Source organism: Heterocephalus glaber, unplaced genomic scaffold, assembly GCF_053883595.1.
Source record: "Heterocephalus glaber isolate CG9 unplaced genomic scaffold, H.glaber_assembly_v1.0 deba00001481, whole genome shotgun sequence".
In the NCBI taxonomy this organism is placed as follows: Eukaryota; Metazoa; Chordata; class Mammalia; order Rodentia; family Bathyergidae; genus Heterocephalus; species Heterocephalus glaber.
The window spans coordinates 13,711,446-13,736,886 of NW_028258317.1; the positions used below are offsets into that span (position 1 = coordinate 13,711,446).

General features: G+C 46.6%; 1 protein-coding gene across 4 annotated transcripts in view; it reads right to left on the reverse strand.

The window, feature by feature from the left end:
* The window catches only part of Tmod1 (tropomodulin 1), a 70,638-nt gene that overhangs the window by 18,574 nt on the left and 26,623 nt on the right, over positions 1–25,441 (reverse strand). For 2 of the 4 annotated variants that reach the window (XM_004864968.4, XM_087183635.1), the window contains exons 3-8: positions 17,131–17,287; positions 13,670–13,789; positions 5,824–5,913; positions 4,809–4,939; positions 3,084–3,191; positions 228–371 (exon numbers count right to left, since the gene is read on the reverse strand). In XM_004864968.4, the coding sequence (XP_004865025.1) occupies positions 228–371; positions 3,084–3,191; positions 4,809–4,939; positions 5,824–5,913; positions 13,670–13,789; positions 17,131–17,287 (750 nt within the window). Of the gene's footprint in view, positions 1–227; positions 372–3,083; positions 3,192–4,808; positions 4,940–5,823; positions 5,914–13,669; positions 13,790–17,130; positions 17,288–18,286; positions 18,306–25,441 lie in introns of those variants that run through there. The other 2 variants (XM_021244533.2, XM_087183636.1) reach the window with 2 other exon arrangements.

The following is a 25,441-nucleotide window of genomic DNA, read 5'->3' on the forward strand; positions in this document are numbered from 1 at the left end:
ATCACTAGGGAACACAACAAGAGGCTGGCAGAGCATGTGGTAGGAAGGACAAAGAAGGAAGGCAGCAAGGTGGAGCGTGTGGACTGGATGACCTCGGAGGTCCCTTGTGGCTGGGCTCTGGAGCTTCTATAATCAGCGTTGTCTGCTCTGTCCCGCAGTACATGGGAAAGTGCAGGGTGGTGTACAGTACATGGCAAAGGACATGAGGACACCCCTGCCCATCTTACCTGGTTATCAATTTTCAGTTCCACCAGAGATGTGTTGTGTGGAAGGGCTTCCACCAGGCGCAGGATCCCAGCTCCAGAAATGAAGTTGGATTCCACATTCAGTGTCTTCAACACCTTGTTCACCTTGAGCATTTCAGCAAGGGCCTTAACCACAGAAGAAAAGTGGGGATGCCTGTGAGTCTCCCTGGGAAAGACTGTGAGACCTCTTGGGGAGATCCATAAATGCCAATGGGAAGAGGCAAGGTGATTTCCAGAACTTCCTTCACAAGCATGATTCTGTGTCTCTCCTCTCTTCCAACCCGCCCTTGTTCCTGAATACCCCCTCTGAAGAAGTCTATACTGTCTCACCTGCATCCATGGACCCTAGGACTTCCTTCTCTCTCCTGCCCAGCATCAGCTTTCACTGTGCTCTGTCAGTGGGGCTGCTTGCAGTTCCTGCGCATGACCTGTGCTTTCCCACAGCTTTACCTTCGCCCACTCCATCCTTGCCAACTGCAACACCTTTTCTGCTCACTCTCAAAACTTGCCCATCCTTCAATGTCATTCTCTATGTCCCCTTCTCCAAGAGCTTTTAATGACACCCCCAGCTAGCTGAGGCTGCCTCTTGAACCTCACAGAATTTATCTATAACTGCCTCTGGAACCCATATTCCTTGGTTCAGTTTTATTTTGTTTTGGGCACTGGGAATCAAAACCAAGACTTCTGCCACTGAGCTACATTCCCAACTCTTTTTATTTTTTATTTTGAGACAATGTCTCTCCAAGTTGCCCAGGCTGGCTTTGAACTTGTGATCATCCTGCCTCAGCTTCTAAAGTACCTGAGATTACAGGTATGTGCCACCACACCTGGCCACAGTCGCTTTTATGATTGTGTATCTTTCCATTAGGCTATTTTCCATGGTGGGCTGTAAAGTAACCTTAATATCCCATGTTGCTACAGGACCCACACAGTGCTCAGCACACAGTCAATCCTCAGGCAGTGCTCACTGAGTGACCAGCAGAGTCTTAACTCTCCCATGTGTGCTGGGCTCATCTCTTCTACTGTCCTGTTGAAATACCGCAGAGTTACTGTTTTCTTCTTCTGAGCACCAGAGAGCAGAAGAGGTGCTGGGAAACCACCTCACTCGGCAAATGACCAGGGCCCAGCTGGAAGAGAGCTCAGGTGGCCCTCAGCACGTTTCAGAGGGATTCAGCCAGAGGGTATAGATGACAATCAGAGCCTCTGACGGAAATGAGGTAATTAACAGTTGGTGGAAATGATGTGTCACAGGGAAAGAAGACACCAGCAGCTGAGTGGCCCAGGATATTGATAGGTGGGCTCTGTTGTCTGGAGTGACACCCCCAGCCAGCATGCCTGCCGTATTGTGTTGCCCATGTGCTGAAACCTAGGAGAGCCCCAGCTGCCTGGAAGCCTTCTGTGCTGAAGTTATCACCCTTGGGGTGTGTCAGCTTGCCCTATGACCAGGTCTGCCTTCTGAGGAGGTGCTGAGGGGCCCTGTCTGTGTCCTTTCTGTGGCTCCACAGTACTGCCTGGACCCCAGGAAAGGTCTGGCCTGGCCTGGCCTCACCATCCAAGTAGCTAACAACCAGTAAGGCAGGTATGCCAGGTGTCGGGGCTGCAAATGCTGGCAGTTTGAGCAAGTCCTAGAGGTCCTTTCTTGCCACATGCTAACTCCTCCCAAGGTGGATCACAGAGGAGGGCATAAGGTGGGGGCATTTACAGAGCCCTGGAAGTGGGTTTTGTAACCATCCCAGAAACATTTCAGTATTTGGCACTGTGTATGCAGGTATGAATGGGCTGACACCATCTGTCAGTCTTAGCACAGAGTCCACATCCAAAAACATTTGTGGCATTGAGCTGAGTGCCAGCATAGATGTGCCTATTTTCTGATCTATCACCTAGTAGTATATGGGTCATGTGGCTTTGCCAGCTGTGTCACCATTAGCAAACTCAGGATCCACTGAAGTCAGGGTCATTGATCCAGAGGTTCTCCGCTGGCAGCAATGGGAGATTGTAAGCTATTTCTATCATTCCAAAAATATTGAAGAAAATTCTGTCACTTCAAAAATATTGAAGAAAATTGTCCTACCTATTTTAAAAATGAGAAAAAAATTTTCTGTTTGCTTCTAAATGGTTAATCACCATCCCTGGTAAGCTAATTCCTGTACTTTCTATCTGTTCCTAGTGTTATAGCAATTCACTGTGCTGTTTTCATAGGTGTCCATATGGCCAAGAGGACCAGTGTGTTCATGAGCTTGGGAGCTGAGACTGTTTGGTCACAGTTGGGTTCTCAGAGCCTGCTGGGCCCAGAGACTGTCAATAAATGTGCTTTGAATGTTTTTTTTTAAAGAAGAATTAATGTAATAAGTACAATTTAATTTTATCATCAGTATTGGTCAAGACATGAGTTAAAAAAATAAAATTGGTTATTGGACTCCATTGATGAAGACAATGGTTTTATAGATGGACAAACTGAGGTCCAGGAGCCTTTTCCAAAGATGAGTTACTGAGTACAGAGTGATCTGGCCGTAGGGTCACATGATTTCATTTGAGTGCCAGGTCAGCCTTTCTCTTGCTGTGTGACTTTGGACCAAGCAAGTGAACTCTAGTTCTTCATGCAGATTGGGGAGACCCGCCCCTCTGGGAGCAGGGTGGCTGTGAGGATTAGCTGGTTGATGATAGGTAGTGCTGGGTGATGGCTGTCCATTCATATCCCTTCCTGGCTCCTAGTCTGGTCCTGTCACCACACCACACAGGGCTCTTCAAAGGGGTAAACAACTGGCCCTGAGGCCATATGCCCAACCTGCCTGTGTCTAGGCCCCTCACCGTCCACACAGCAGAACAGTGATTACATACAAACGCCACAGGGTCATTGCTCCGTGTCCCAACGATGCTGAATTTTTTCACATAGGAGTTTTCTTTCAGGGCTTCTGCATATTCCTTAAGGGTGGGGATGGGGATATTCTGCAAAAAGAAAGGAGCAGGATGACCAGCAGCACTTGCCAGGGGCAGCGGGGAGCCTGGCTCCTCTGAGTCCTAGCAAGTCTCTGGCCAAAAGGCTGAACGTGCTTTGATCCTGATGGCTAAGATTTGGGGAGAACTCTCTAGTACACAGACAGAAAATAACACCTGAAAGTTTTAGATAGGACCCACAACTCTTTTCTGTACATGTGGAGGGCAATGGAGAGGGACAAATCAAGGCATGGAGATAGGAAGAGTGTTATGCAAAGGGCTCAGGATTAGGGGTAGAGGTGGGGCTGGGGCCTGGCCTCCACCTCAGCCACTAGCAAAGTGTCTGTATCGCTGTGTGACTCTGGAGAACTCTCTTTCTCTATATATACCTGTTTCTAGAAAACAGGAGAGGAGTTGCAGTAGACACAAAGAATGATCAAGGCCAAGGTTCTTCTCTGGCCACACATCAGCAGGTCCTGGTGAATTCGTGTACCACGCTGAGGCTCAGGCCTGCCCCAGACAACACAGCCAGTCTCTGGAGGTGGGCCTGGGCATTGGTACATGTGCTTTCCTCTCCTCAAGTGAAAACCACTGATCTGATCCACCTGTCTCACGGTACAGACAGGAACTGGCCAAGGGCTCAGAATGCAGTTCATTGCCAGAATGCACAATTCTGAATTGTGCCAGTGTTTCCCTACGGTGCACAGCAGACAACTGAGGCACAGAGAGAGGACCTGGCTGTGTTTTTGCCAAGCTCTCATTTCAGAGCGTCACTTAAGCTCCCAAGGGAGTAGAGCAGGAGAGCCAGGTGGAGGAAAACACTGGGGCGCAGGGTTCCAATCTGATTGTGCCTCAGTACTGGCAGCCACTGAAAGGGAAATGGAGAAGAAGGGAAAGAGGAGAGCAGCTAGGGGCTGGCTTCTTGTCTTGCTCCCCTCCACCCTCTTAGAACTAATCCCATGGCCTTGGGCTGAGCAGGTGGATAGGCAGCTGCTCCTGACCCAGAATTCCTCCTGCAGCCTGTCTGGGTTTGGAGGGGGGCTGCCCAACTACCAGTCCCTCCTCTGCCTGGCTGTTCACACAGGGAAACGTCACAGAGATGTGGGCAGACAGCTTGGGTATTTCTTGGGACATCTGGACCAACAGCTCCCTTCTATAGCTGTAAAATGAGGTTGATGTGAACATGGCCCAGCAGCTGCAGTGATGGTTTGGGGCAGGGCCTTCCCAGGGTATGGTGACCACACAAGCTGGTGGGCACTGGGCTCTTCAGCCTTGAGATCTCGTGCTGCAGCATGGGTCTGACTCACAGTTTAATCTCAGAGAATCTTTGTGTTTTGAATAACATGGCAGGTTTCCAGATCAGAGCTGGGTTGGTCCCTGCTGAACATCTGGGCCTGAAATCATCCTCCAAAAGAAACCCGGACTATGGGATGTGCTTGTTTACACTGTTCAGCACGTGCACCCCCCGCCCCCGTAAAGGTTTGCTACTATTCCTGATACATCTAGAGGACAAACAGGGCCTTGTTGCTCTGCACAGCCTGGTCCATTGGTATCTGGGTGACATGGAGATGCCCCACCACCACCACACACACATATACGCACAGGTGAAGTGAAATAAAGGGACTTTACCCGGATATTATTGAGGTTAACTTCTTCAAGATCTGGGTCATTTTTCTTTATCCGGTCCAGAGTTTCCTCTACATCTGTTGAATTTGGTTCCTCGTCAGGCACAGGCTTGTATTGTGTAGGTTTAATCACACCTGGGGTGATTAGCAAAATACAAGGATATTTTGAAAGGAAGTGTAGGCAGGGTTTGGGTCCATGGCAAGGCTGCATGTTGCAGGGGTTACCCAGGTGCCGTACATCAGAGGAAGCCCTCCAAGGAAGCCAGAAGGTTTGGCCCTCTTTGGCGGCTGCCTTTGGCTTCCTGCATACTTAAACTTCCTGAATTTCTTAAGCTCTCTGAACCTCAAGCTCTCACCTATAAGGTGGAGACAGTCGTTCCACCTGTGCTCACTACTTCAATGGGCTCTTGTGAGAACAAGGTGAAGCCCTGGGGGAGCGGGGAAGGACAGTTACTCTTCTGACACCCTTGTTTCTCTTTGGGGCCCAAACAGCAGCTTGGAACAATGAAGTGGCATAAAGAAAGTGGTATTGGCCCAGGAACGGATAAAGGGAGTCGTGGAACAGTGGAACAGGAGAGGAAAGCAGAAACTGACGCTAAAGGAGGCAATCTAGCCCAGCGGTAAAAGGCTAAATTTGCAAAGAATGGTGTGGGGACAACTGTCTGTCCATTTAAAAAATGGAATTTTCTCTCATCCCACAGCACACACAAACATGAACTCCAGGTGGATTAAGAAGTGAATATATGAAGTAAACCTCTAAAACTTTTAGAAGAAAATACAGAAGAATTGTGCTACTGGGATGAAGAAGAGAAACAAAATACAAAATCCCAGAAGACTCAAAGGGAAAGATGGACATATTTGATTACATACATTTTTAGAACTCCTGTAATGAGCCAGTGCATCAGCAAGCAGAAGAAACAAGACAGGAGAATGAGCCTCTCTTCCAAGGTGCCCTCTGTAAGCCGGCTGTGGGGCCTGGCAAGGGTGAGGACGCCAGGAAGTCAGGGCCTGGTACTCACTGTTGAGTCCCTCCTTGTTCACGATGGAGCTGCTACCCAGGGCCTGGTAGTACTGCTGGTTGCTCATGAGCGTGTGCATGCCCAGAATAGCTGAAGGGGGAAAAAGAAGGCCAATGACTCTGTTCTCTCAAAGATGTCTTCTGGGGACCCACCTCCCACATCTCAAGAACTTTGCTCACAGAAATGGCAAGAAGCACTTACATGAATACTTTCAAACGTGAGATTGTTTTTACTCTCAGATCTGCATCCATTCTGGACTTCTCTCTGTGCTGACCTCATGTTCCTAGGTTCCCCTGAGGTCCCACTGGCATGTTCCACCCAACATAGCCCAACAGAAGAAATCTTTTCCAGCAGGGGCTCCATGCTATGGCCCCCCTTCCCCCTGGGCACCCTCTCCCCCAAGCCATTCAGCCTCCTTACGTCTCTCACATTCCCCCACCTCTCATGATATCACCTCTGTCCTGGTTGAGGCCCTATCATTTCTTGGATGCACAGATGCCTCCTGACTTACAATGGTTCCACTTATGACTTTTGACTTTATGATGAGGTCAAAGTGATATGCATTCAGTATCAACGATACTTTGGATTTGGATCTTTTCCCAGGCTAGCTGTATTCAGTAAAATAATCTTTTGAGATGCTGGACAGTGGTAGGGAGCCACAGCTCCCAGTCAACCCCACAATTCTGAGGAAGATAAAAGATACTCTACAGTGTATTGTGTTCCTGAGCTATGGTATTTGGAAGCCTAGAGTATAAAATGGATTTGGACTTATGATATTTTAACTTACACTGGGGTTATCAGGAAACCACCAGAGTCAACGAGTACCCATATTATCACAGCTTTGGAATAACTGGTGTCCTAGCTTGCGTCTCTTCCTACCTTTTTCCTCCCAACAATCAGCACAGAGAAGCTAAGAAAAGCTTTCTAGAAATGCCAATATAGCTTCATCATCCCATGGTCAGCCATGCTTTCATCCATTCATTTACTGAATGTTCCCAGTGTGTGCCTGGGTGTGGGAGGAAGGGGGCCAGAGGAGAAGGAGAAAGACAAGGTCTTTGATCATGATAGTCTGCTGGGGGGAGAGGGGTGCTGAGCAAATCCCCACACCATTAAAAACAGAAACACAGGGTACAGTAGTGTTGAAAGGGAAAGTTCAGTGTGTTCTGGCTGGGACAGTGTAGAAAGAAGAAGAAGAAGGACTGTCTTTGGAGAGAAGGGTGACTAGTCAAGAGAAGTGAGGTAGGCGGGCGGGTGAGGTTGGAGGTTGGAGGGTGGTCATATCACAAGACAAGATGTGGGTATGTGGTAGTAATAATGACAGTGGTGGTCACAACATCCCCTAGTCCTAGAATACGTGCTCGGCAAGGAAAGAAGCTTTACATCAGCGATTCTCAACTTGGTTGCACACTGAAACACTTGTGCATCTTTTGAAAGTCCTCACATGCAAGCCTGCTCTGGACCAATTAACCTAAAGTCTCTGGAGTTGAGGCCTAGGCATATGCATTTTCTAAAGCTCCTCAGCAGTTTCAGTGGCTAGCTGAGGCTGAGAACCATTGCCCCACACTACCTTCCTTACTCTGCACAACCACCCTGCAGAGTAGATTTTATCACATGGGCAAGGGCAGATCCTAAGGAGTCTCCTGGGATGAAATAGGTGTTTGGATATCTTTTTCTAGGGAGGTCACTGAAGATTCGAGCAGGGAGTGAGGTGGTCTGAGCTCTGGTTGTGTTTGGAAAACACACTGCAGAGGGATGTAGGTTCAGGAACCATGAGCCTGTTGTAGCTGCCCTGATGCGGGGGATGGTGGCTTATGATGGCCAGGTTCAAACCTTAGAGCCTGGCTTCTCCCACCCTCCCTGGGCTGGCCTTGCCTCCATAGACTTGTCTCTCACCCACATTCCTCCTGCTCTGGCTACACAAACCACCAATGCTCAGATTCCCCTACCGATGCCAATGCTGTCCCTTCTGTGGGGGATTCTTCATACCCAGTGAAATTGGAATTTCAGATAGACAACTAAAAATATTGGTACAAGTATGCCCCATTCAATAGTTAGGATATACTTGTATTAAAAAATTATTGTTTGGGCTGGGGATTTAGCTCAGTGGTTTCGCTGCCTGCTGCGCAAGCACAAGGACCCGAGTTCGATCCCCAGTACCAAAAAAAAATTATTATTTATCTAAAATTCAAATTCAACTAGACATCCTGCATTTTATTTAATTACTCTAGCTCCCCCTCCTTCAAGACTTGTAGTAACCCTTCCTTCACCAGTGAGCCTTTCTGGATTCCTCCTGGCCCCTCTTCATTTCTCGCATAACCTGGTGTTCGTATTACAGCACAGAGTACCCGGTGTTAGCAATATCTAGATACATGCATACTTCCACTGCTGGGCTGTGGGCTTCTAGAGGTCAGGGAAGAATATTATTTCTCTCTCTTCCATCTCTTCCAGAATAAATTTATATATTTGGTTATTAATTATTTGGTGATGATTTTTTTAAGTCTCTAAGCCATTTAATTAGGTACGGTTACCAGTTAGAGAAACAATACAAGAGCTCTCATGAAGAGTCTGGAGACCCAAGTTCTAGTCCTCACGATGTCCCAGTGTGACCTTGGGCATGTCCTCTCCTCCCTTCGGGCTTCAGCTTCCTTGATCCTACCGGGGGCAGGATAAGACCAGTGGCTCTCAATCGGAGCCACCCATGCAAATCACCCAGGAAGCTTGCTCTGCCCTTGACTAACCTGTCCAAGTCTCTGGAGAGATGTTTCTTAATTTCCTTGGATGATTTTGATACTCCATGGGAACTGAGAACCACAAGATGAGATGATCTCAACGTCCCTGCTGCTTCTCACATCCCAAGAGTCTTTGCTAAAATTAGCCTTGCCTGTTCATCACTACAGAGGACTGGTAGGGAAAGAGGCATCTGCAGTTTTTCGAGCTCTCAAAGTTTTAATTTAGGCTGCATGGACGTGGGCAGCCGGAACTGAGGCCTGAGTCAGCGGCAGGTGAGTCAGATCATCAAATCACTTTCTGGAGTTGGCAACCCCAGCTCCCATACAGCAGCTCATGGTGGTTCTGGGTTGCTGGATTTTCAGGTTTAGAAACAGAATTTGGAAAGGTTGCCAGGAATCATGTGAAAGATATAACCTCATATGGCTGCTGGTCTTGCTTAAAATATATCAAGCCACACAACTATTTCTCATGTCTTTATCCGGTTTGATTTTTTACAATAAACATTTAAGGCAAGTGTTCTGAACCCCCATTTTCCAGGGATATAATTTATAAAACCTTTAAGAAAGGACCCTCCTGGCTTTTAAGTTAGTATTCCATCTATAGGTCATTAGCAATTCTATAGTTCTAACATGTTCTCTCAACTTGGGAACTAAGGACCAATTAAATATATTTTTAGAGGTAATATATATCAATAGCAGTCCTAAGAAGGAATAAAACCATTTGGTAACTGAGAGGAAATTAAGGCTCTCAAAAGTAAGGAAGAAAGGTTGGGAGGGAGGGAGGAAGGAAAGAAGGAAGGAAGAGAAGAAGAAAGGAAGAGAGAAAGGGAGGGAAAGAGTGGCTGAGGTCAACTGCCATTTTTGAGCACAGTGCCTGGGGTATCTGAGGCTAGCATCACCTTCGGCCAGCCCTAGGCACAAAATTGTAACTGTCTCCCTCACTTGTTTCCGTGTGCTCCATGCACTAAGAATGAGCAGTGGAAGAAAACAACATATCCACATTGCCTGCTGCTTCTTTCTTTGTAGATATTGGCAAGGCTGAATTTAGCACTGGAGAACTTGATTTTTTTTTAAAGTCTAGATCTTCCTCAAAACTCAAAAAGGACTATTTTTGAACTCTGAAAAAGAACACTGAGTTCTGCTTCCTTTCTCTGCCTTGGCAGGGTTCATTCCATTTGTAATTCCACTCGGGATGCAGGGTGATAACAGAACATATCCCCAGCTCCTCCAGCTGCCGACAGCTTGGGTTGGCGCTGGGCAGATGGCTGCAAGGTGTGTTCCCGAGTCCTGGGGCAGGTGGGAGAAACTGGCTGCAGCCCAGGACTTGGGTGCTGTGGAACTGCTCCTGGATGAGCCGCAACCTAACAGTTGTAGAATGAGTGGAGGACAGCTGCCAAAGGGGATGAAAGTAACCAGGGTTTAGGGCTGGTCTGTCTGGCTAGGACTGCTTCTGAGAGCCAAAAGAGCCAGGGCTAGCCAACTGCCCTTGGGGATGGGTGGCCTGGGGGTGTCCCTCTGAAGGTCTTCCTGTCCCATTCTCTTGTTGGGTCCTGCCTCACTGGACAGGTCCTTAAAGGCCAGCTAGTATTGCAATGGAGAGGAGGCCTGGGCACTGAAAATTCCAAGTGCTTACATCTGACTCTCAGTGGTCCCTGAGCTACAACCCAGGGCCACATGCCAAGTCTGTCAGGTTCCCATGAACTCTGCTCAGCACTCTGTGGGGACACTTTTAATACTGAAATGTACGTGGTTCTGGTGTGTCCTACTTATCACCTCTTGGACTCCTCAGGACAGAGACTGGATCTGATGTATCTTAGTGTACAGTAGGAGTTCCATAATATACTTTGACTCAATGAATGAATAAATGAATGAATGCACAAATGATGCAGCTTACCTGTGTCACACTCGAGTCAGTGAGGCACATCTGCTAGTGTCCTCCTACAGGTTTCTACTGTCACCAGATATCAAGCCCGCTACACACGGCAACAAAACAGCTCAGAAGGACCTGCCTCTTGCTCAGCCCGGAGCAGCACCACTGTCTGTGCTGCCCCCATCCTGGACCCTTCTCCCTGAGCTTTCTCTAGCTTATCCCTACTCACTTCCCTTAGGCCCCACTTCTGTATCTCTTCCCTCACCTCCCCATCTCCTTCCCAAGAGTTTCTCTCACACCCTATTCTTTTCCTGTTATGACACTCACTCTTGTCATTTCATATTTGCCTAGACTGCCTCCATGAGGACAGGAATCAGGCTGTTTCCTTAGGATTCTTTCACCAGGGCCTAGTATGGAGCTTGGCACACAGTAGGTAGGAAGCCTTAGGTAAAGCCCAGACTATGTGCTTGAGAGATCAGAGAAGGGTAAATTGATGGCAATGCCCTGCCTGGGAGCTCAGCAAGCAAACTACAGGTGATCTGGAGACTCCCGTCTCCTCCCTTCCCTGCTTGCCCTCCTCTGCTTAGTCATCCACACTCATGGCCACAGCCACCCACTCCTTCAGAAAGGCCCCAAAGCCCACCACAATTCTTTAGTGGGCTTGCCACCCCCAGCCCCTTTGGCAACAGTTCCAGCTACCATTTCATGTGGAGCCTTTGAAGTTAAGCCATGCAGGGCTGCTCTCCTTCAGCCACCCAGCTCCATATTCTGGCATGTAAGGCCACTGAGCCTGGCATTATCTGGGCCCCTTGACAGATAACCCAGCCCTAGGACCCAGCAGATCTCTTGTGAAATGGGAACAACAATGGAATTTACCCTATAGGATTGTTTTGATCGCTTAGTGCAACAACGTACTGAGAACAACTCACACGGCCGCTGGTGCTCAGCAAATGTTCCCTGCTTCCTTCCCCAGAGGCATTGCCACCTTTCAGTGGCTGACATCAAAGGACAGGCATCCAGGAACAGCCTGTCAACACTGGGACAGACTCAGCCCCCCACTCCTTCCCTGACATCAGAAGGGCACGGTATTAGGGACAGATAATAACAACCAGCCTGCCAACAAAAATGAAGAGAAATGGTTTCAAAACGCAATGCAGAACCTTAGCTCAGTGTCACAGTTCTGTTTTGGCTCAGAGGCGGGCAAGAGCCACGGTTCTGACAGCAGTCATTTGATAATCCCCCGGAGCTGCCTAATGAGGGGAGTGATGTCACGCAGGGTGACCACAGGAGAAGACTTAGGATAAAAACAGCTCTGCAGTGAGTCCATATGGAGATGTAGGACGGCAGCACCAGTCCTCTCTGCTGCACGGGTTAACCTGAAGCCAAGGGGACTCTCATCTACGGGTGGGCTTGAGGAAACATGAACAGAATGTAGGCTCTCATGTGACTCATGTGGCTTCTGACAAAGCACATCCTTAACTGCAAAGCAAGCCCGGCTCCTGAGTTCAGTGTTCAGGCCCACCTGGGTGAGGTAGGCACTGCTTCTGTGCTTCACGGGGGGAACAGAGACCATTCCATTCTCTCACAGCCTTCTGGCACTGCCCTTTGTCCTTCCCCATGTCTTTTGTCTCTTGAGGAAGGGGCTGTCTGGGTGTGGGCTACACATCTGCTTTCCTTATTCATTTTTTGGGTCCCTATTTGCTATGGCCACCCCTGTACAGGGTCACTCTTGGCACATAGTTGAATCACTGCCCCTCCTCCCATGGCCCTGCTACGTGAGTGCCATCTCCCTGCCCCAAATGTCACTATGGGTCACACGTGGCTCCCGCGAGAGGCCAAGAGGCTGATGGATGTGATGAGGTTGAGACAGCTGCAGCCTACCTGGCTTCTGGCCTCCTCGGTACCTCCGAGGTTTCCTACCAACCTGGAACCCTCATTCTGCCTCCTGGGTTCTTGGATCAGGTCTGCCTATCTTGACTTGGTGTTTGGCTCCAGCCCATTGGTGGCTAACTGGCCTCCATGCTAGGTTTGCCCCTTTTCCATGACTTGTCCCCCACGAAAGATTCCTATCCTGGCCCGGCACTGGTCCTCCAGAGCCCAGGTCCCTGCATGTGATCTTCCCTGACCTTGGTGACACTAACCATGCCCAGATCTCCATCCTGAATTCTAGAACTTCATATACAACCTTTTCCACCTTGGTGGCCCACATGGAACCTCAAACATCACAGGCCTAAAATCAAACTCAGTATTTCCCTGACTCCTGCTCCCCCTTCCTTAAGGGTACCAATATCCACTTAGTCTCTGTGGACAACCTTTTCACTTCCTGCAGGGACCTTACTCACAGCCAGTCTATCATGGTGGTCCCCTTCTTTCTTCCCCCAGGCCCACTGGCCTTCAGTATCTCCCTACCACCTCACCTTCCTTCTTGCCACAGCCTGGGTGATGGCTAGCAGCTCCCATGTCTGCTAACAAACAAACAAACAAACAAACACCCTCTCAATCACTGATCCAGGGTGCACTGTACAATGGGCAGCAAATCGAGTGTGGGATGTAAGTAGTCTTGGCGGATAGAACATAGGGCCTCTGGGGCAGAGACTGGACAGTGGCAAAGAGAGAGGGGCAGGCAGCACAGAACTCTGAATATCAGTCTACCTCCTGAGTTTTCTGGGTCGTTTGTAAAGATCATAAGGAAATGCACATAAAAGTAGAGAATGTTGGATAGATATGAAAGATAAGGGTGATACCTTAGAGTCCAGCTCAAAGTTGTAAAATCAGGTGTCTTTCCTCCATGCCCTATGTATGCCTCCCAACCTAGATAGGCCTGGGGTGCTCTGTTGGTTTCCTTCAGATGGCCTGGGCAGGATTTAATGCAATTGGCTGGGAAAGGGCCCTCCCTCCCCAGCTCTCCTGGGCACATACCTATCCCTCTGGGGAGGGGAATTTTATGGCAACAAGTGGCTCTGTGGGTGGGTGGGCTTGGATGCTTTTATCTTTATTTTCCTCAGTTTGGTTTTTCATAATGGATTTTTATTTTAGCACCATTGATGTCTTTTTTTTTGGTAACGGGGTTCAAACTCAGGACCTTGTGCTTGCGAGGCAGGTGTGGCACCACTGAGCTAAATCCCTGGCCCTGTTGATTTCTTGTTAGAAGGAGGATATACAAATCAAAATGAACCAAACAAGCATCCCTGCAGATATGTTTAAAACCTCTGGAAGACAAGGAGGAATCTTCTGGAATGCCTCTTACCTGCGATGTCACAGAGTTCTGCATCTGAGGCATTTGCTAAGGCCTCCTCCAGCTCCGGCTCTAGAGTGACAGTTTCCAGCACAGGATCCATTGGCTTCTGCTTAGGGACCCAGATCTTTCCTGTAAACATATGAGTGTATAACTATCAGGGTGTGTAACTGTGATGGGGAACCTCTGGCAATGGACTACAGCAGAGTCCTGTGGGTCTTCCCTGTGGACAGTCCCTCTGGGGATCAACTTCCCCACAGAATAGCATACTTAAACTTGATGATTTTATAACTTGGCCTAAGTACATTACTATCTACCGAAAACAAATGGCCAACTGCTAGGTAGGGAAAAAATACAACAGAAAATGTAATAGAGTGCCAGGGTTTGGGATACCTTAGCTAAGGGTTCTAATATGGAAGAAAAAGTTATAAACATTTCTAAATAAAATAAATAAAATACACTCAGATTATTAAAAGACAAAAAAAGAACAAAAATGTTTTCTTGCCTCATGGGACATTCTATTTTTAAAGTGTCAGGCTTATAACAGAATGAGGGAATAAAGTGGCAGGCGTGAGGATGGTCACTGTGTGTCCACTAGGAGGGACTGTTGAAGAAACTAGGGTGCAGCCCCACCTTGCTATGGCATTCCAGCAGTTATTATATAGGATGATGGAAAGAAGAAAAATGCCCAAGAACAATGTTGTGTGAAAAAACAACTATACAAAACATCATGAAAAAATTTCCTTCCATTTATGAGAAACTGAATATATGCTACGGTTTGTCTGTTGTCCCCTAGAGCTGAAGTGTTAGAAACAGAATCAGTAAATTCATGTGTTAATGGTATTTGGGGATGACACCTTGGGGAGGTAACTGGGATTAAATACTGTCATTAAGATGGGGCTCCCCTGATAGCATTAGTGACTTTATAAGAAGAGGAAGAGACATATTGAGTGCTTCTTACGTGCCAGGCCCTAAGATCAGGGACAAGACAGGATGCCCACGTTTACTGCTATTATTCAGCATTGCATTGTGAGTTCTCATCAGAGTAAATAGACAAGAAAAAGGAGTAGATTTCAGACTGAAAAGAAGTAAAATTATTTCTCTTTGCAGATGATATGCTCTTATATGGGCAAAACTGAATTTCCACATAGAAAAAAATGTTAGAACTAATAAATGCAGCAATTTTGCAGGGTTTAAGATCAACATACAAAAATAAACCATGTCTCTGTGTATCAGCAATGAACAATTTGAAAAGGAAATCAGGAAAACATTGCATTTACAATAGTATTCAAAGAATGAAACACTTGAGAATAAATTTGAAAGACTTGTGCACTGAAAACCATCCAACTTTGCTGAAAGAAATTAAAGAAGATCTAAATGAATGCAAAAAATATTATGAATTCATGAATTGGAGACATTAATATTATTAAGATGACAATAGTACCCAAAGTAATCTACAAATTCTATGTAATCCTAACTGACATTTCTTGCACAATAGGAAAAGCCTATCTTTGAATTTAATATGCAATAGCAAGGGGCCACAAATAGCCAAACCATCTTGAACAAAATTAGAAGACTCATACTTATTGCATTTAAAACTTAACTAAGTGGTGTGGTACTGGCATAAGAACAGATATCTAGACAATGGAATAGGATTGCAAGTCCAGAAACAAAGCTAAATATCAGTGGCATATTGATTTTCAATGACCGTGCCAAGTTCATTCAATGGCAAAAAATTATCTCTTCAATAACCGCTAGCACAACTGGGTATTCACATACAAAAGAATGATACCCCATGGGCCTTTTACACAATGTCTCCTTCTGTGTGCCTTTTTATTTTATTATTTATTAAGCAGCTACTCAGTGCAGGGCACTGTGCTAATGCAATAGGGATGGAGGTGACAGACACAGAGGCAGAACCTGGCTCGCCCTGCTTACATTCTTGGGCTTGGGGAGATGAAAGGACTGGAAAGAGACAAGTAATTACACCATTAATCAAGTAAAATGAATGCTTTCACTCAACATATATTTATTAGGTGGCTTCTATGTGTGAATAAGGCATATTAGGTGGGGAGATATAATGCTAAACAAGGCAGATACAGTTCCTACAGTCATAGAGCTTGTGTTCCAAGGAAGTAACCCACAGGTGCATTAAACATTTACTTATTTTATCTCATTTATTCATCAACAACTGTCTGCTCGGCCCTACTGTATACCAGGGCCTGTGCTGACTAGGTGCTTGGAGTACCATGTGAGCAAAAACAGTCCAAATCCCTGCCCTCAGGAAGCATACCAGCTAGTGAGAAAGAAAGCTAATAAATGGATACAGTTAAAATGTGTATATGGAGGACACACACAGGCTTCTAGGGTGGAAAATTACCAAGGGAGAGCTGCAGGGGGACTGCGTGTGCTAGCAGAGTAGATAGGGAGGCTTCCCTGAGAGAGAAGACAGCACAGCTGAGACCTAAAGGATAATAACAGCTAATGCTTACATAGCATTCACTGTGTGCCAGATGCACTGCTAAGAGCTTTATATATATCCTCATGCACTTAATTCTCATAACAACCTCTGGAGGTTGGTAATATTATTTCCAATACCCTCATTTTATAACGGAGGTGATTTTCTTGATGTCACACAACTGGTAAGTAGAGAGAACCAGACTACAATTAAAGCAAGCCTAGCTCCAGAGTGTGTTTGTATCCACGATACTGCTTACAAAGGAGGAAGACAGCCAAGAGGACACTGTGGAGCTGGGCAGCAGAGCCAGTGTGCTGGATGTAGGGGTATGTGCAAAGGTCCTGAGGTGGAAAAGAGCTTGGAATGTTTGAAGAACAGAGCTCAAACTTGTGTTCTCCCCTACTTGCTGCCCTCATGCCTGTGGGAAAGAATGACACAAGAGAAGGGCAGAATGGTTTGGAGAGCAATGGAAAGCCTGGAAGGGCAAACAGTTGGTGAGTATCTCTCTGTTCCCCTGGGGACTGCTAGATGGCTTGTCTTAGACTAGAGCAGAGAGTCTTGCAGGAATGTTGCAGAGAGGAACTTGCAGCTGCCAGAGAGGAACTTTGGAGAAAGAGTAGAGAGAAAGAGAGAGAGTAGGAAAAGTTAGGGTGATGCCTCTTCTTGTTTGCATAGGATTACCTTTGTTTGGGCCTCATGTCCTGCTACCATTATCAATAGTTTCTTCTTTCACTCTCAAGAGTATTTAGGTTTGAATGAAAAATAATCAGAACACCCTAGTCAGAGGAGATTTAAGGAAAAGTTTTGCTGTTCTGGGTGAATCTTTCCTTAGTCTATTCCCACACTTAAGCTACAGCATGCGTCAGTACTTTTGGAGTTGGGATTGTTTCTTGGCCCGACAGGGATGAAGACAAGGAGTTCCCCACACACTTGGCCCACTCAGGGCCTGGCACATAGGTGGCCTTCAGCCACCCCTGGAGAATGACATGTTCACAAGAGCAACATCATTCGGTACCTCGTTTCTCCCCTGTGTAGGGGACCAGGTCTTCTCGGTCCTTAAACTCCTTTGCTTGCTTTTCCAAGTGATCCAAGAGCTCCTCCCTTTTAAAGGGGCCTGTGGGCGCCTTGGTGGTCTGATCCTTCTGCCTCAGGCCCGCAGGCAGCAGTGCATTCTACGATGGACGTTGTTGGGGGCAGGAGAAAGAGGAGGAGGAGGAGAGAGAGAGAGAGAGAGAAAGAGAGAGAGAAAGAAAGAGAGTGGTCAGCTGAGGAAGGCTTGCAATTCAGAACCTCATCATTGACTAGCAGGGACCACCAAGCTATGGAATCCATCCAAGTCCCTCCTTTTACATGCAAAGAATTAGAAAGCCCAAAATGGACAGGGGCTGGCCCAAGGTCACACAGCAGTAAAGAGCAGGTGTTCTTGCCTCTAATGTTTTTAAAGGCAGGGGGTCAAGGTTCAGGGCAGCTGACATAGGCAGAATGCATGGGGCACTCAGAATGACTGTTGAGATGTAGATGGGATTAAGCTGATGTTCAGAGGCACAAAGATATTTATAGCGTTGTGTATCAAGAGATCAGAGAAAGAAGTCAAAGGGGGTTGAGGTAGGGCCTTGGATGGAGAATCACACATAAAGAGGCAGAATCCTCTCACCCCCAAATCAGGAGACAGGTCCAGTACAACCTTGAGGTGGCTAAGACCCTTGTGCAGCAGCCCCTATGGTTGCCTTCTAGCCTGTGACGGGTCTGTTCTCAGGAAACACTGACTGTTAAGTATTTTGAATGTTGCCCCCAGAGATGGATCTTTCAAGAAAAATAGCATCCATCAATTGTTGTGATCTCTTCTTCAAACAAAGGCAGGCTACTAGGTGTGGGCTTACTACTAAAGCAGTTTCCTAATTAGGGTGGATTTCAATCACCCAATGAGCTTCACTTTAACTCAGCCCCCAGAACCTTCAAGAGTCAAAGCTACCAGGGTGTTTAGAGATCATCTAAAGTATATATTTTCCCTTCAAGGGGAAACTGAGGCTCAGAGCAAGGAAAGACTTGTCTGAGTAATTTCAGGGACAAAAACCCAGGGTTCCTCCTCAGATCTGGGAGAAAGGAAATCTTCATCTCTACTCTTTGTGCTCCTTCTGCCCCCAGGCACTTAGAGAGCTAGAAGAGAATACCTGGAAGGCAGGTGCACAACTTCTTGCTGTACCCTCACATTGGCTAAACTGGGGAGTTGTTCCATCGCAAATCTTGATAGCACCAAAATGCTTATCTTCCATCATTCCCACTCTCTCCAAACCTTTTTCTAAACCCCCCTGGAGAGGGAGATGAGAGGCACATGGAAATGGCTGTGTGCCTGGCACCCAGAGGCATGAAGCCTGGGAGGTTGACAGGACCAGTCAGTGAGTGTGTGATTCCTAATGAGATTTTTCCCCACTGTCTAACCTCAGGCTGCTGTTTAAGGAAGAGTGGTGGCTGCAAATGGGGACAGCAGGTCCTGCCTTGGGGAGGGCTGTTGGTGATTAGGGCCCATAAAGTGCAAGGTCAACGTAAGGGGCTTGCTTTCTGGTACTGGAATATGTGCAAATGCATTTAAGCCCTCAGCCAGGAGGAACATTTGGGAAATGGAGCATTTAATGAGAAGACAATTAGGAGGTAGAAAATCAAGCCTTGACTAATTTGGGGGTGGGGATGAGAAATGTAAGTGAAGCCTCGCACATCTCAACTTTCCTTAATCAGCTGTTCTCAGATATTTTCCTCCATGCCAGGCAGGATGGTGATGCTCCTGGGTGAGCCATGCTTCTGTGGACAAAGTTAGATGGGGCCAGCTGTGTGTGTTCCTCCTACTCCCCCATGGCAGAGCACTCGCTATGGCATAAGTAAATGAAAGCCTACCTCACTGCCCTGCAAATGCCTGGATGTGATTACAGTATCCACAGTGAATACTCCAGCCTCTTTGTGACATACCTGCATGTCACAGTTGACCCCACATTAGCCTAAGCCACAACATTAATGATGATACAACTATACGATCTTGGACAAGTCCCCTAATTTCATGGTGCTATAGGTTCCATGGCAGTAATATGCGAATAATGACAGTCACTCTCTCACAGACTTGTTGAGGAAATTAAGTCAGATAACTCAGGAAGAGTGCTCAGCCCAGTGTCTGCAATAGTGAACACCGAAGAATCATGATTCCTTATTACTGTTATTATTCAACCAGAAAAAATGTACTTAAGCAGGAGATTGGCTGCCTGAAAATGTAGGTAATAGACAATACATTTCCCAAATATATTTTAAATTTAAAAAAAAATCCAAACACAAATACAAAATGAATTAAGTCCTGAAAGCAAGTGTTTCTGTTTTCTCAATGGTTCCCCCCAAGGGAATGCCTAAGAGTTTTGTCACTGTGGAGGGTTTTGATGGCACAGGAGGCTGGGGGATATTCTGCCCCCCCCAAAAGACTCAGTATTGTGATGAAAGAAATCTATGAAATTGCTTCTGGAATCTACCTGGTAGAGGCTGTTGATTTTGACTTCAGCACAAAGGCATCTTGAGCTGGCCATGTCCATGTGGAGGCTGTGCTGAGCACTGTAGGATATTAGCATCAGCTATGGTCTCTGTCTCATAGATTTCAGTAGGACTATCTCCCCAGTTATGACAACCAAAAATGTCTTTAGGGGCCAGGGATTTAGCTCAGTGGTTCTGCCACCTGCCTCACAAGTGCAAGGTCCCTAGTTCGATCCCTGGTACCAAAAAAAAAGGTCTCTAAATGCTGCCAAATGTCCTCTGAGGTACAAAATTGCCCCTGAGAACTAATGCATTGAACTGAAACCATATAATTATAATAGGGAAAATAAAGAACTATCTAATGTATTTTAAAAATATTACTTGTATGACTTGTTAAAATACACGTTCTTTCATTCAAAAATTGTTGAAAAGAATTAATTTTGATAATATAAAAACATGAAAAGTCTTTTTTTTAAACAATTTATAGTTTACCAACTTTTAAAAGTAAATATGGAGCATATCAGGCTCATTCAGAGCTACAGATTATTTTCTTTCCATTAAATGGTGTATTAATGAACTATCACAATTCTCAATTAAAGGAATTTGCCTATTTTAAAAATTCCTCATTATTATCATAACTTGTGATATTTTTGTAACTTGTAAACAGCATGTGATCTCACAAGTATATAAATTTTAACTAAGTAGATAAATTTTAATTTTATACAATTATAAAAATCTTAGAAGAAAGTGCAGGCATAATCACGGTGACTTTGGATTATGAAATGGTTTCTTAGATATAACACAAAAACGATAAGCAACAAATGAAGAAAATAGATGTATTGGACTTCATCATAATTAAAAACATTTGTGCTTCAAAGACACTAGTGAAAAGATAGATTAGAAGAGAATACAGTGTTTGTAAATCATATATTTGATAAGAATCTAGTATCCAGAATACATAAATATCTCTTATGACTCAGTGAGTCAAATAACCCAATGAGCAAAGGATCTGAACAGATATTTCTCCAAAGAACATATAAAAATGTCCAATAAGCTCAAGAAAAGATAGTCAAATCATTAACCACAAGGGAAATGCAAATCAAACCCAGAGTGAGATACTGCCTCACAGCCACTAGGAGAGTCATCATAAAAAGTACAGATAATGACCAAGGTTGGAAGAATGTGGAGAAATTGGAACTTTTATACACTGCTGATAGGGATGTAAAATGATATGAGCCCTTTTGGGAAGAGCCTGTCAGTTTCTACAAAAGCTCAACATAGAGAATTATCATATGACTTGGAACTTGCTCTGGCAGGTGAAAAAGAATTAAAACCGTATGTTCATCCAAAAACTTGTTACATGAATGAATGTTCACAGCAGTAGTTCTCATACTGGCCCAAGATATAAACAAATCACATGTCCATCAACTGGCGAATGGAGAAACAAAATGTGGCAGATTCATACAAATGAATATTATTCAGCCATGAATTAAAAGGAAAAGAAGTACTACAACATTAATGAGCCCTGAAAGCATTATAAGTGAAAGGAACCAGATACAAATGCCCATGTATTTTAGGACTCTATTTATAGGGAATGTCCAGAAGAGTGCGTAAAGTCTGTAGAGACAGAAGGTAAATGAGTGGTTGCCTAGCGCTGCTGCTATGGACTGAGCTGTCATCCCTATCCTCTTTCACATACTAAAGCCCTAACCCCCAGCGTGACTGCATTTGGAGATGGGGCCCATAAGGAGGTCATCGAGATAAAGCGCTGATCCCACAGGGTTAGTGTTCTTAAAAGGGGAGACCCCAGACAGCTTCCTGGGCACCACCCTCCTCCCACCACCTGCCGTGAGAGGACACAGTAAAAAGGTAGCCACTGGTAAAAAGCCAAGAAGAGGTCCTCTGCCAGAAACTAATCTTGCTAGACCCTGATCTGGGACTTTCCACACTCCAGAGCTGTGAAAAAATAAGTTTCTAATGTTTAAGTCACCCAGTCTGTGGCATTTTATTATAGCAGCAGCCTGAGCTGATTAATACAGTTGGGAAAGATGGGAAGATGGAAAGATAGGTAATGGGTAAGACTCCCCCACCTCACTGCAATACTGGGGATTGAACTCAGGGCTTCATACATCCTAGGCAGGGGTCTGTATGCACACACCCACAATGTATTAAAAGGGCCGTAGACCCCTAACAACTTAGAGTTATAAAGCCCTAAGAGATCGTCTAGGTCAGTTTTTTCATTTTGGGGGAAAATGAGGCTTAAAAAACTGAAGTCACATAGCTTGATAGCCACTTAGCCAGGAAGCCTGGTTTTATATACAGATGGTCCTGTATATAATTAGCATGCTCGAGATCAATACAACTATCTTTAGACTGGTGGCTAATCATACCTAAAATATTCCTTAACCCAATTCTTCATAGTAACAAAAAATAAGTGATCTGATCACTTTTCACAAATAAGTCAACAATGTCCAAGGGCAAGGCAAGACATGCCTCCCTTGGGTTTGGCAGCAGGAGTGCTGGCGTCGTCTTCCATGATGGGAACACAGTTGCCTCCTTGGAAGAGACTGGAGCAGCGGTATGGCCTCTGTGTTGGATGCTGCCGGAATCCACAGCCAGGGAGGAAAAGGTCTTGCCTGAGGTCACACTCTGGTCTGATAGCCCAGGACTAGCAACGTCCATCCCTTGGCAAATGTTCATCCCTCCTGACTGCTTTCCTCTAGGAAAAAATCCTGGAAACCAGATGTGGCCTGGCCTGAGTGCCAGTTCTCTCCTAGTGCTGGAAGCCAGGCCTCTGCTCTTATCACACTGGTCTCTGTTTACATATGGAGAAACTAAGGCACAGAGAGGCACGGAGCTAGTGCTCTGGGGGAAGAATGAAATAGAGGTGGCTTAATGTCTTCAAACTCCCCTCCCATCCCTGACTCTTCTCCTCTCCTGTTTCAAACAGTTCACCACAAGCGTGTCCTAGACACCTGCCCTCCTCTCTTCCCTCCACCACAGCGGGGCCATCTTACTCATGCCCCAGTCATGACATCCTTTCAGAGAGCCCCTTTCTCTCCAGACACCCTCTACACATACCAAACACAGGTACTCTGGGCCTCCTTCTATGTTCATGTTCTCTCCAGAAAGAGCTGGGCCTTTGGCTCAGCCACCCTGACCTCACTGAGGGGCTGGTGAAACTCATCTTCCCCAGACTTCATGGGGCACTGAGGCTCACATCCAACTGTGGCCCAAATCCCATACTGGTTTGTGGTGGGAGCTGTTGGTGACAACAGCTTGCTTTGTCTTTCTCTGGCATTCATGGCACAAGAAAGACCAAGCCTTCCCTTTCCTGTTTTTCTCTAATCCTGCTTTTCTGCACCATGCACTGGGGAAAATATTCCCCGTTCTTGTTGTGCTGCGCACTGGGCTTCTTGAGACAATCGACATGCATTCCCTGCTCCAGAGGAGCTCACAGCCAGGAAGGAGATGTATAACCCAGCGTGGGCACCATACTCGGCTCTGAGCCTCCTGGGGGACCAGGAAGCAGGCAACAGGTGAAGAGAGGAAAGGAAGTGTTACAGGGAGAGCAGCAGTGCAGCACAGGCAGAGGCCCCGGAGATGGTGGGAACAGGGCTTGCTAGGGCAGGAGTGAGGCTGCAGTGTTCTGACAAGTCTCCATCCCTGGTCACCACCCTCGTTCAGGCCCTTGTGCCTCTTGCTAGGACCATCAGAACAGCCTCCTGGCTGGTCCCCCACCCTCAGGCCTCTCTCCTCCACTGCCTTCCCTGCGAGCACCCAGCCAGACCTCGGCACCACTACATGGGCCTGTGTCACTCCCCCACATGCTCACCAATCCCAAAGCTTTCTCTGACCTGCAGAATCACAACCACACTCATCAGGCAGACCACAGAGAGCTTTTCATGACTTGACCCCAACCTACCTCTACCTCCCTCCTCCTGGATCTGTTCCCTTCTTCAGTAGTCTGTTGTAGCCACTCTGGCTCGTTCATGTTCTGCAGCTGTGCCCCACCCTTACATACTGTCAAGCCTTTGCTCAGGCCGTGCCTCTGCCTGCCGTGCCACCCGTCTTTCTCCTCTGCATTCATCTTTTCCTTGGGTACCTGTGGGGGCCGCTGCAGTTCTCCCTCAAGGATCTGGTGATTCTCTTTCTAAACTGCCCAAGGCATCTTGCCAGCTTGTATATAATGTGTATCCCGTATCTCTTTCTGAGGAGACTTGGTGCCCCAAGCACTAGCTGGGATATTCCTTAGTCTTCCCTGAGTCCCAGCACCAAGCACAGGATGCAAGGAATTGCCCACAGCCTCAGGGCATGGGTGCTGCAGCTGAGAAAAGGACAGTATATTCTGGACATCCTGCCTCCACATCATACCTGCTGTCCTGAGCTGTTTGCTGGGCCACCAACTGTGGTGCCCAAGCAAGGTTGAGAGATGGGACACATTACGAAAGGTGCTAGAGTGCAAGTGTTCAGGATGGGGCAGGCTCATTGATGAGGATTTGGGGAAACTCCAAGCTAGAGAGCAAGGCCCTTGTAATGTTTTCTTTGGGAGACTGAGATTGATTACATTTCTGCCAACACCTCTTACTCTACTCCAGGACTTTTGACACAGCAGGACATAAGGCCATTAAACTGACAAACCCACAGTGATAGACTCTGAACAGATCCTGATACCAAGTCTCCCGCTTGCCTCAAGTAAATGACTCATTTCCTACTTGATGTTGTGGGTACCTGGCTTTGCTGTCTCATAGGTAGAAAGGGTCCAGAAGGGTGGGAAAAACTGGGAATAGATTGAGGGGGTAAGAAGACAGGGTTTAGACTTTATCTATGGTAATATCTTTCCTTTTGAGGATGATCTGAACCAAATAAGATAAAATGTTAATATTTGTTATATCTAGATGACAGGAACATAGGCATATTCTGTTGGCTTTGTGTTTAAAAAGTTTCCTATTAAAAATGTTGAACTCAAAAGGAAAAGGGCTCAGTGTCCATAGAATGAGGCAGGTGCCAGTAGAGGGGAGAGCCAGCATGGTCCTGCAGGGGCAGGCATGGCGTTGGACTTGGGGTCAGGGTTAGGACAAATGGGAGGATTCAGATGTGAGAAATGAAGGGCTCCAGGTCTGAGAGCCCCTCAGCAGCCGAGGCAGAGGTACGGGTGCTAGAGAAAGTGAGCAGAGTGCATGTAGGGGGGTGGAGGTATCAAGGATGGGGTGGGGACACGCTGATGTGTGGCCTGACTTGCCCGGCCCCACTGGGTCCATCCACAGCTCTGTGCACAGCCAGCCAGCAGTGTTTCTAAGGATGAGTGTCTATTTTTAGAGGAGAGATTTATTTCTTTCCATCTCAACTGTTTACTTCTGTCCTGAGCTTGCGATTCCAACGTTTTGTGTTACAAGGGAGAACCACGTCCTGTGGACCAAACTTGGCTGCTTCCAGGATGGCCAAGTTTGCCCTGTGCCTTATGGGATCCCATCTGGGGCATGGGGGCGGGTAGGAGTGTAGGTTCTATGGAGTCTGATGGGGGTCCTGTGGGGTGCCTGTTATGAGACCTTGAACAAGTCCTTTCCCCTCCCTCAGCTTCAGTCTTGTTATTGTTTTGATTTTTCATCACTAAAGAGTAACATGTATGGAATTGGTCTGAGGATTCAGTAAGAGACATAAAGCACCAAGTGAATTCACCAAGTGAATGACTCCCTAAGTTAGGGCCTCTCTGCCTATACCTGGTATGGCTAAGATGGTTTCTAAGTCTCCTTGCAGCTCTGAGAGTTTGTAGTTCTAGGTTTTCTCTTCCATCATTTCCTTCTGTAATTTGTGGCCCTTGT